At 48.2% G+C, this 11,974-nt stretch overlaps 1 protein-coding gene across 2 annotated transcripts; it reads left to right on the top strand.

The window, feature by feature from the left end:
- The first annotated feature begins 3,426 nt into the window (after positions 1-3,426).
- On the top strand, positions 3,427-11,913 carry LOC117693532 (uncharacterized). Of its 2 annotated transcripts, XM_034484255.2 has the most exons (4): positions 3,427-3,784; positions 4,461-4,604; positions 4,848-5,003; positions 11,669-11,913. In XM_034484255.2, exons 1-4 carry the CDS (start codon positions 3,779-3,781, stop codon positions 11,780-11,782), a joined length of 420 nt encoding a protein of 139 aa, XP_034340146.1. In that variant the 5' UTR covers positions 3,427-3,778; the 3' UTR covers positions 11,783-11,913. The 2 variants fall into 2 exon arrangements, with proteins under 2 accessions (XP_034340146.1, XP_076798722.1); XM_076942607.1 differs by having other exon boundaries at positions 3,427-4,604.
- The last annotated feature ends 61 nt before the right edge of the window (positions 11,914-11,974 follow it).

The following is an 11,974-nucleotide window of genomic DNA, read 5'->3' as shown; positions in this document are numbered from 1 at the left end:
GCCTGGGGCCCTTGCCAAGGCTTGCATCTCTCTGTTGGAAGGGGCTGAAGACAGACAGGGAGGAAGCTTGTATCATTGGAGGTCTTTCCTACAGTAGAGATGGAAACTGGCCTCATCCTGGTCTTTGAGACTCAGAAAAAAAGAATCTCAAGGAGGCAATCTGATACTACTTCAGATGAACAAGGCTACACCAGAGAGGAGCTGAGCACTTGTTCTCCATGCTCAGTCATCCCTGAGAAGGCTGGAGGAATGGCTGGGACCCTATCAATATGATTGAAGGCTGAAGGGGGATTCAGGACCCAGGGGATGTTGTGTGGTACAACTTTTCCTAGGAAAATACATGGAGGTCTACTCATCTCAGAGAGGGAGCCCAGGATAGACCAAAGTACAGATACCACCAGAATCCAACTTGGTGAACCAATCAGTTTCATTGGGGTTACTTACAGAAATATGGATGAGGGGTTACTTACGGAGCAGAAACAATACAAAGACACCTGCATCACCAAAGCCCACCTCAGGATGGGTGACAGCTCACAAAAGCTGGGAACCTGGAGCACATTGCACAGCCTGTACACAGCTCAGCCATTTGAAGAGTCCTCTCCAAATGATTCAGTTGGTCTAAACCTACTGGTCTCGAGTCTTTTCTGCAGCTTGTCTGGTCTGAGAGGGAATCTCAGCTTTTATTACTTTGGAAAGGAGGGGCCTAGTGAATCTGGTCAGATTCAGGGACTTCCTGAAGCTGTTGTAAGTTGTTTATCTTCCTGTTTAAAGAGCCTCCTTGCAGGATGGAATGCTTTGGCCCCTTCAGGCATAGTCCCTGACAATTTCTCTAACTTTCTTTCGGGAAAAGAAAGACCATAGGAAGCCGGGCGGTGGTGGCGCACGCCTTTAATCCCAGCACTTGGGAGGCAGAGACAGGCAGATTTCTGAGTTCGAGGCCAGCCTGGTCTACAAAGTGAGTTCCAGGTCAGACAGGACTACACAGAGAAACCCCGTCTCGAAAAACCAAAAAAAAAAAAAAGAAAAAAAAAGAAAAAAAAAAGAAAGAAAGACCATAGGACCTGGTGGTGGCAACTTATACCTTTAGTTTCGGCACTTGGAAGGTAGAGGCAGACAGATCTCGAGGCCAGCCTGGTATACAGAATGAGTTCCAAGATAACTAGAGTGGCAGTGTGAGGCACTGTCTCAGGGAAAACAAAACAACAATAAACAAACATAAAAGGAAGTTCAAGGGACTCAGCTGTAGTAAGTATATCCGGGGAGAGAAGGAGGTGAGTATGGTGACACTGTGTCTCAGGCCTCCACTACACTTGTGTTTCTGTGTGTGCATGTACATCCATGTGCAAGCACACATGTACAACCAGAAAGGTTAGGAGTGACTTAGGGAAACTGAGCGCATTGGAGGCCAAGGGAGCAGAGTACCGGACAACACTTCATCTGCAGGCAGAGTCAGATTTGGATTTGAGTGCTTCACAGAGTCAGTATTGTTTTCTGGGTGGTCCCAAATGCTTGAGCTTGGGCTGTGGAAACAGACCAGAAGCAGCCCGGCACTAGCAGTCTGACCGAAGGGCCAGGCAGACACAGAGAAGTCCTTATCCTGTGATGAGGCTGGGGAGTACAGAGCTCAACTCAGCAACTTCTGTCTGAAGTATGCAGCCAGATTCTGAAAGGATAAAGCTGAGCAGGCCTGAGGGATGAGGAAGGAGTTCCTCAAGAGAAAGAAGAGGAAGGGTGTCCTAGGTAGAGGTCTCAGCAGCTCCAAGGCTATAGAGCTGAGAGTCAGTAGGTCTTATGTGGGGCACTGAAAGACCTGATCAGGCACAACATTGTATCTGTTTATATTTGCATGTGGGCCCTGTCCTCCCACAGAATGTCAGCAGGAGAGAAAGAAATTTACTTTATTCTTGGAGGATGCTCAGAGTGGATAGTGTTGAGTCTGTAAAATTGTTTTATCCAGCAGTCAGTGGGGTTCGGTAGTTCAAAATAGAAAAGGAGTATGATCAGCTGTGAACATGACCCGGCTGCTCATGCCTGTAATCCTGGCATTCAGGGTGAGGCCCAGACCAAACTACACTATAGTGTGAGTTTCAGGCCAGCCCGGGTTACAGAATGAGACCTTGTCTTAGCAAACAAATTACAAACGGAGGAGGAGGAGAAGGAGGAGGAGGAGAAGGAGGAGGAGGAGAAGGAGGAGGAGGAGAAGGAGGAGGAGGAAGAAGAGGAGGAAGAAGAGGAAGAGGAAGAAGAAGAGGAAGAGGAGGAGGAGGAGGAGGAGGGAGAGGAAGGATGTTGTTGGGTTCAGAATGGAAGCCGAGAAATCTCACTTTAGAGACAGAAGCTTAAAAATGGAAGTTTTATTTTCTGTGAGTGCAGGGATGTGGGCAGTTCAGGATCTGATCCGAGTTTCCAAAGGGAGATTGTACAATATTCTTATAGGATGGGAACACAGAGTGATTGGGAGCAGGGTGGGCTGTTGCACTGACACAAAGGGTTAGAAAGGAAGTTAATGTTGGTGACTGCATCTTTCCCGCCTTTTCCGGGTCACCTGGCTTCAGGGTCCTTGAGTCAGTTTTTGCAGCCAGGTCCCCTCCTGGACTCTGATCCAGAATTTTGAAATGATAAGGGAACAAAGTGGGCAAGCTGCACTTAAGTCATGACAGGTAACACATTTATGACTTGTGTGTCTTAGTTTAGATAATGGGATAACAGCATCTTCCGTCTTTACATCCTTTACTGGTTAACAGACAAACAGGAAACACCTGAAGAAGCAGGAGAGGAGTTGGGTTCCCGGGCCCGAGGAACATGAATTAACTTTTGATTCTGCCATCAAGGTGGAACTCGTTCCTGAGATGGCTGAACTCAGGAAACTACCTCCTAACAGAAATCACTTTGAAAATAATACAAAAGGCCAGGGGTGGGGAGGAGAGTGAAGCTGGCAAAGTGAGACAGGCTGAAAAATAATGATATTTCTATACAATTAAAAAAGGGTAGGCTTTGGGTAAGAGGAACTTGGTGCATAGAATGTCCTCTCACTTGCAAGCTTTTATCTTGAGACGCCTATACCATTTAGAGCATCTGTCCTTTTCGTGGGAGCAGGGGAGTTTTCCTCCTTGTCTCCAGTTAATCCTTCTCTGGTTCCTCTCGGGAAAGTAAAGTTTAAAAATACAGTATGTCTGAGGCAGGCAGTTCCTCCTTTGCAGAAGAGGGAGTGGACCCAGTCCGCATCCTCTGACATCCAGCATTCGATGAGCATCTGTCCTGGGCCGGCGGTGGTGAGAAATGCACTATTTCTGTCTAGTTCCGGAGGGAAAGCTGGGAGATGGCTATTACCTAGGGTAAATGGTAGAAGGCAGGGCCAATACAGTGAGGCAGGAATGGAGTGTTTGGATCTCTGCGGGCCGCCGTAGTCGCAGCACTGCGGTCCCCATGGCAACCGCAAAAAGCAGCGCCAACCTTCTGGGCGGTGCTGGTGCCTTGGCGGTTCGGACCCTAGGCGGCGCGGAATCTGTAAACTGCCCGCTGCTCGGTGGTTGTAGGTGCTCCGGCCGCGTGGCCCGAGGGAGCAGGAACCTGGGGACCGTGGAGGGTGTGGCCAGGCCGGAGGGGAAGGCGCTGGCTCCCCAGATCCTCGCCTGCCCACCCGCCATCCGTGGGCCTCAGGTTTCCCCCGCAGAACGAGAGAAAGAGATTGGGCACTCCGGCCTAAGGGTACTCGATCTTTGAGCCCAGAATCTTCTCTCTTCTGCAGCTCCTGGACAGACTGGCTTTGCCCAGCCCCATGGACGTGAGTCCAGTGCTCTGTGCTCGTCCGCCTCCGAGCTCGGACCGGGGAGGGGGTTTTCTATTCCAATAAAAAGTCTTCTGGCTCAGGGAAAGAGGTGTGAAGTCCAGGATGGACTTCCCCCTGAGGTGGCATGTTTCCGGGATTCCTAGCAAGATAGTTTTTATTAGCAGTCAGAGAGACAGAGAGCAGTACAGTCAGAAGCTCAGGAGCCAGAGAGAGGACGGAGCCTCTGGGAATTGCTTAGACTTCATTATGATTGCCGGATAAGGGGTTGGGGTAGAGGCGTAGCCAGGGGCTGGGGTGGGGAAGCTTTGTCCCTGGGAAAAAAAAAAAAAAAAAAAAAAAGTTGTCCGGGGAGCCGTGGGTGGAGGTACCAGGGCAGCTGGTGTGGAAAGAAGCAAGTTGGAAGAGGGGCCAAGGCTGAGGGCTGAAGGGTGGGAAAGTTGTTATGCTGGAGTCAGATACAAAACTCTGTGTAGAGAAGTGTTCTCCAAAGAACAGTATTTCCTAGATGACTCTAAAGTGACGGCAGGTCCTGGCAGGTCCTTGATAGTAAATGAGGGAGGTAGGGGGACAGAATGGTGAGTCAGGGTGTTGCTCTATTGCCTTCTCACCTAGTTCTGTGTCCCTCCTAGCATCTCTCCTCCTTTTCACGGCTTCCTCTGTGCTTCTTCAGACCACCCCTGGCCCGTGGAATCCGACCCAGGCTTCCATCAGCAGCCCTTCCTTACTGCTTCCCACCCCTGCTATCGTCTTCATCACTGTGGGCATCTATTTGTCGCTGCTGGGCCTAGTGCTGCTGACTAGGCGCTGTCTGCTGGTGAGGAGCCTGGTGTGGAAGAGAGGGTAGTTCTTGGGGAAGAGGAACCTGGTGATTAGTGTGCCCCCTCACCTGCAGGCCTTTATCTTGGGACACCTTTGCCAATTAGTCAGAGCAGCAGAGCAGAGGGGTCCTCCTCCTTGACTCCAGTTAACCCTTGTCTTGCCCCTCTCCAGAAATTAAAGTGGAGAGTTGTCCCTTCCCCGCTTTCTGGTCCAGATCCTGAGTCTTGTCATCTCCTAGGCCCAGGGCTGCTGCACAGACTGCAGCTCCCCTTGCAGGAAACAAGGTGCCTCAGAGACCCAAGACTGTTGCTGGAGCTGTGCAGAAGCCTGCGACTTCCCCCTGCCCAGTCCCTCCCACTACCTGGATGCCTGCTGCCCTCATCCCAGTGAAGCTGTGAGTTCCATTCCTAACCCAGATTGCTCCCTCTGACCTAGGGATGATCTGAGCCTTCATTTTCTTTGTTCAGCACATTTATTACTGAGCAGTAACCCTAGGCCAGGCACTATTCCAGGTACTGAGTCATAGGCAGGCAGCTAAAAGCAACATAACATATCAGATTGTTTCTGGTGATGAATGGTACTTGAAAGAAGAGTAAATATAGGGTGATGGCTGGAGAAAGATGATTTGTGTGACAAGACCACAAGCCCAGTACATAATCAGGACTTTTTTTTTTTTAAGGCAGGTTCCTTCATTACTTAGTTCTGGTTGTCTTGGAACTTGTTATGTAGACTAGGCTGTCCTTGAACACGGATATCTTCTGTTTCTGTAGTACTGGTAATAAAGGTGCATGCCACCACACCCAGCCCCATAGTCAGGACTTCTGAACAAGGCAGTTAAAACAGGCCTTGAGTAAAGTGCCTGGCTGTGGGGTAGGGCCTGGCTCGGATTCACAAAAAAACACCCTCCGTCCATTGGGTGAGTGTCCTCTCCCAGAGAGCAGGCCTATTGCACGTACCGGCACGTACCGGCCTGCTTCCAGAAGCAGCTCTTAAGAACTGAGGATTTGTTTAAATCTAGCATTACTTAACTTTTAAAGTATTGTTTGCAATAGGATCTTGTAACTAGGCTGGCCTTAAACTTCTGATCTTGCATCTGTCTCCCAAGTGCTAGATTATAGGTATACACCAACACATACCTGGCTTAATTGTCATTTTTTAACTTTTATTATTTTTTTTTCAATTTTTCTGTTTTGTTTCTTTTATTATTATTTTATTACCCTGTTTGGCTAGTTTAAACATGTAAGAGAAAAGCAAGGCAGTGGTGGTGCACGCCTTTGATCCTAGCACTTGGAAAGCAGAGGCAGGTGGATCTCTGAGTTTTGGGCCAGCCTGGTCTACAGAATACTTCCAGGACAGCCAGGACTACACAGAGAAACCCGGTCTTGAGAAAAACAAACAAACAAACAAACAAACAAATAAACAAAATGAGTTTGTGAGAGGAATCTGTCCAACAGCCTTGCAGGAAAATGGCTTTGGACTTTGGCGTGGCCCTGCCATTGTCCCATGGGTCTCAGTCACCTTTCCCCAGATCACTTTGGCTTTGTTCAGTTTGCTCCTGGAGTCAACTGTGCTGTTTTTGCCTTATACACATAAACACATCTCTTGCCCAAGTAGAATTAAATTTCATCTCAGCCATAACCACCTTCAGTCTTAAGAAGAGCTATGAGCTCTCTTTGGTTCTGGTGACCTCCCTTCTAGCCAGAAAATGGCCTTGGACCACAGCCTTCCTGACATATTTCTGTTTAGAGGTCCTGTTCCCAGCAAGCACCCACAGGTGCCAACATGGCAAGAAGTCTAGTCTCTTTTTTTTCTTTTGAATTAAGTTATACTAATTACTAAGCAAGCTGGATTTTTGCTGTTTTGGTTGTTATTTTGTTTTGCTTTGCTCTTTTGAAACAGGGTCTCACTATGTATACCTGGCTGGCCTAGAATTTTCTGTGCAAACTAGGCTGGCCTCAAACTCACAGAAATCCTCCTGCCTCTGTCTCCTTGGTGCTGGGATTACAGGTGGGTTTTGCAATAGAAACCTACATTTTTATCACAAAAAGTATTGTTTCCAAAATAGTCATGTAGCAGGCAAAGCAGTGGGGCTCTTGGCTATTGTCAGAAGACGCCAGGAGCGGGGGAGCAGAGGGAGGCGAGGAAGGTCCAGTTGTTTTAGATCAGCTCTGTAAAGTTGTCTTGTGTGGTACATACATGCCTTGCTGTTAGTAGCATGCATTACCACCTCCCTGGCAAAGATGGATCCCGCCGCATAGCCTGCTTCTTCACCACCATACTGCACATGGCCATGTATCCATGCCTGGACGTGGAGGTGTGCGTGTATTATTTTGCCCCTCTAGCAGGGGAATGAGATGGCAAGGATGGTTGTGGTTTCACTGTGTAAGACCAGTGAAGTCTTGGCTAGCTAATTGCTCCACAGTTTAAGCTCCAACAGAATCATGGGGTGAGGGTGGGGGATGGGGATGCTGATCCACAGAAGACAACAGGTTTTATGTTTGTGATCGATCACCTTCTTAGACAGTGATTATTTTAGGTGCATAGACTTAGATATCAGAGTTCTTGTCCCTGGAGCAGTGACCTTCCTTACTTAGCAGGGAGGGTTAACAGACTAAGCAGAAGAAAATTCATAACTTGGATTGGTTGTACTTGATACAAATCCCTGGCAGATGTTTCAAGTTTCAAAATAAACTCTGAGGGCCAGAAATGTAGCTTAGTTGGTAGAATGTTTGCCTAGCATTCAGGAGACAGTGGGTTGATTCCCGGCACCGCATAAACTACGTATGGATGCTGCCTTCTGGTTCAGAATATTGCCACAGGCAATAGGCATGCATGTGGTATCCAGACACACACAGTTAAAACACTCATCTACATGCAATAAAAAAATTTTTAAAAACCCATAGGTTTAAAGTAAAGCTACATAGAAAGTTTAGGGTCAGTCTAAAACAAGTTGGAGGGCTGGAGAGATGGCCCAGTAATTAAGAGCACTGGCTGCTCCTCCAGAGGACTTGGGTTTGATTCCCAGCACCCATTTTCTAAATCAGAACTGTTTGTAACTCCAGGTCAAGGGGATCCGAAGCCCTTTTCTGTCTTTTACAGTCAAGCAAATAGTGTTCAGACCCCCAGGCAGCCAAAACACCCATACATACAAGATAAATTTAAAATAAATGTAAATCTATGTTGAAAAATTACTATAGTAAGTAGATCCAGGCTGATAGTATATACCTTTAATCCTAGCCTCATGAGGCAGAGGCAAATGCAAATTCAAGGCCAGCTGTGGCTTCATAGTGAGAAGGTGTAGAACTGCCTTCTTTCAAGTAATCTGCTTCTGGTTCCCTAGACTGGCCAGGAGGTGGCCTCTCAGGTTGAAGTTAGGGAAAAAGGAGACCTTAGGTTCTAAGAACTCCTATCTTAAGGAGTTACAGAATGACTTATGGCCCTGAACCCCCTCCCCCCCTTTCTGTGTGTTTACATGGAGTGACAAGAAGGGATCCGACTTCTTAGGGAATAGGGTCGAGGCTGACTGTGAGAAGATCAGGTCTCTCATCTGTTGGCCCAGGGCTTCAGAACCATATGCATCTGATTCAGTCCAGTTTCTGTTGGATCCAGGAAGAGGTAGAGTGACCAAGGATAGGAAAATTTGTCCTGTCCTTGATCTGTCTTTCCTCAAAGTACATTGAGGTGCCTCTGTTCTCCAGGTTCCTTACAGTAACGACGACAACAGCAGAAAGGTCACAGAGCTTGTCTGTTTGGCCAGTGTAGACACAGAGGCTCAAGTGACTCACTTGCCTGGGGTCAGATAGATGTGCCAGCCAGACCACAAACCCACGGTTTTCTTCCTCTCTGTGGGAAAGACCTGCTTGCTGAACTGCATTGTTAGGAGGAGGGGGTTGCTTCCTTTCTTCCCTACCTCCTGTGTACAGTAGGGACACTGAGAGCCAGTGTGTGAGGCTGTGTGCTGACCCTGGGGGCTCAGCTGAAATAAACCAGACGCTGTCTCTCTACTCCAAGGTCTTATACTGTGGTAAAGGGCAAAGATAGATGAGCAAGCAGACAATTACAGGAGTCAGGAAAGGGGCGACATCCAGCCAGGTGATCAGAAGGAGGCCTTTCACGTCACTGCCTCCAAGGCTTCTCACCAGTCAGCTTGGGCTGGGACTATAGATTGTACTTTTTAATAAGCTCTTGTAATTCTGATGCACATTAGAATTAAGAACTACTGCTAAAGCTGGCCATAGTGGCTCATGCCTTTTGATTCCAACACTCGGGAGGAAGAAGCAAATGGATCTCTCTGAGTTCAAGGGCAGCATGGTTTACAGAGTGAGCTAGCTCCAGGACAGCCAGGGCTACACACTGAGTGGAGACAGACAGACTGCAGAGGGAAACCAGAACTGTGATGTCCAGTGGCTCCCAGCACTGAGCACTGACTAAGGGTTCAGCTCTGCCCATTGACACACTGAAAAGTGAATCCTATGTCTGTTTCAGAGATGAGGAAACTGAAGCTCAAAACATGATTTAATCAGGCAGAATTCACATGCGGGCATTTTTGACTCTGGGGCTTAAGTACTAACTAGCCAGTAAAAATGGCTGGTCCTCCCAAGGTCCAAAGATAAACCCCACCCAAGAGCCTATAGAAACACAAGGTTAACCGGCTACAGAGTCCTTGTTTAATGTACTTAAACAGTGGAGTTCTTCCAGAAACCTTTGCTTGTGAGAGTCAAGAAATCCATTAGCCAGTTATTAATGGCTGAACTAAACCCTTCCGTGAACAGAGCCAAGAAACACTTTTAATACCCTTTTCTGAGGTAAGGGCTGTGAAGTGTTCTGGCTAGTGGCTCTGTACACAGAGTGATGGTGTGGTCTTCTAGAAACCCACAGACCTGACTTGATCTCCAGAGATGCCCCCAAACCACTCTTTATCACAAGAAAAACACTTCTCTCTCCATTCCACCATTGCGCCTACAGCCTTCTCCCCTGTTGGTGGTAACTTGGCCCAGGTTAGACCCCTTTCTCTGGCTGGTCTCCCTCCCCCCTGCTGACAGTTGATCTCACTGGCCATCTGACACTGTACCCCGAAACCTCAGCTGTTGGAAAGGTCATTTCTCTATTCCTGGCTTGGCCCTGGTCTCTGATTGAACTGTGCAACTGTGGCTGTCACTAGCTTTGCTCGTGGCCTCAAGGAGCTAGTCTCTGTCACATAGCCATCCCGGGTGTGTCTACTCCAGGGCTTTGGCTTGCCTCCCATCCATGCCTGGGGCAGTTGCAGATGATTTCTGTCTCTAACCCAAGGTTAGAGGAGCCTTGGGTTACAGGGGTGAATGTTCCTATATCTCAGGACATTATGTCCATGAGACAGGCAGAAGAGGCCCCTTCTGCCTTTGCCTAAAGAGAGTAAAGTGATATGCTTAGCCTTCTTTAAATGCTCAGCCCTTGTCTGTGTCTCAGGCACCGCTGAGCATGAGTCCCCACACTAAGCAGAGAACAGGAGACCAGCTGTCCATGCCTTTGAAGCCCTAGAGTGAAGCCGACATTCCTGGCCTTGGGAGGGCAGGCCCGGAGAATCCAAGGCCTGGGGAAAGGAGCTCTGGTCCAAACCAGTTTCTCTTGCTGGTTGTGTTCTTATGGGCAAATCACTGAGTTTCTGTTTCATTATTTTGTGAAGAGCCCCCCATCCCACGAGTGTGAGCCCCGTTCAGAGTATCTCAGAAGCAGAGTGCTTGCCTGTGTTCATGATATATCCCAAGTTCAACTCATCACTGAGGAAAAAAATCCCCCCCTCTTAAGATTTATCTATATTAATGTTTTACCTGATTGTACAACATGTGTGTGCCTGAGGAAGTCAGAAGAAAGTGTCAGATCCCCAGGAACGTAGGAGCTGGAGCCAGGATGGTTGTGAGCCACCATGTGGGTGCTGGGAACTGAACTAGGTCCTCTGGAAGAGCAGCCATTGCTCTTAACCGCTGAGCCATCTCTTTAGCCATCTGTGTTTTTTTGCTTATTTGGGTTTTTTTGTTTTGTTTTTCCTTTTGTTGTTTGTTTGTCTTGTCCTTTAACGACAAGGTCTTCTGTTGCTCAGGCTGGCTGGACTTCTCATCTGTTTTCCTTTACCTTTCCTAGTGCTGGGACTAAAATAAAGTCAGGACACCTGGTTTAGACAGGGTCCCTTTCTGTCAGTGGTTCTTAACCTGTGGGTCTCGATCGACCCTTTGAGGGGTGGGGTGGGAGAGTGGGTATTAACTTACACAGGGCTGGCCTAAGATTGTCAAAAAATGGACGCTTATGATTCATAACAGTAGCAAATTACAGTTGTGAAGTAGCAACAAAAATATTTTTTTTGGTTGAGGGGTCACCACAACATGAGGAATTGTATTAAAAGGTGGTAGCATTAGGAAAGTTGAGAATCACTTCTCTGTGTAGCCCTGGCTATCCTGGAACTCAATATGTAGATCAGGCTAGTCCAGACTCAGAGAGATCTGCCTGCTTCAGCACTAGGAAGTAAGTGAATTCCATGACAACCAGGCCACACAGTGAAACCCTGTCACAAAACAGGACAAGAGAAACCCCAGTACTTGGTAGGTTGAAGTAAGGATTGTCATGATTTTGAGGCCAGCCTGGGTTTCACTGTTCCAGACTAGCCTGAGTTATGGAATGAGAGCCTGTCTCATAAGGAAAGGAAGAAAGAGATCGTATAGTTTGTTTTCATGCCAGCAAGAAAGTCCAACCCCCAGAAACTATCTTCATGAGGATCGAAACATGTTTCCGGTCTTGATTTCCTCCAGGTTGCATAGGGCTCTGAGAGTAGAGTGTACCTACTAGCCAGACTTAAAGCCAATTCTTCAGTGGTCCACTGTTCTCACCCATGTGGTAGGAAAAGGGACAGAGCCCTTGAGTCCTAGGGCTTGCATCTCGGAGCAGTGAGATAGATAGAATACTGTATCACTGCTGATGTTTAACTGCTGATGGAGGACTACTTTGTTTACAGTGCTTTGTTTCTCTGCCCACTGGGCTGCTGTGTCCTCCTCAGCCCCTCTGCTTATCCACCTCTCTCTTCTCCCTCAGGGTTGGGCCCCTCCATGCCCTCACTGCTGCCCACTGTGTGACTGTGCCTGTGCCTGCCAGCTCCCAGACTGCCAGAGCCTCAACTGCCTCTGTTTCGAGATCAAGCTCAGATGAGAGATGGGGTTGGGGGCCTTGTTCTTTGGGGAGTGGCCAGCCCCCAGGGCCCCCTCTATAATGACCCTCAGGACACCACTACTAGGGCACTGGAGCTATGTATGTATGGCAGGCCCAGCCTGGGAACCTTGAGTGGAGGGCTTGGTTCCCTGAAAGGCAGGATTCTGAGAGCTTTTGGACAGCTGTAAAGGG

Source organism: Arvicanthis niloticus, chromosome 1, assembly GCF_011762505.2.
Source record: "Arvicanthis niloticus isolate mArvNil1 chromosome 1, mArvNil1.pat.X, whole genome shotgun sequence".
In the NCBI taxonomy this organism is placed as follows: Eukaryota; Metazoa; Chordata; class Mammalia; order Rodentia; family Muridae; genus Arvicanthis; species Arvicanthis niloticus.
The sequence above is the reverse complement of the archived record's forward strand: the minus strand, read 5'-3'. Positions and strand labels throughout refer to the sequence as shown.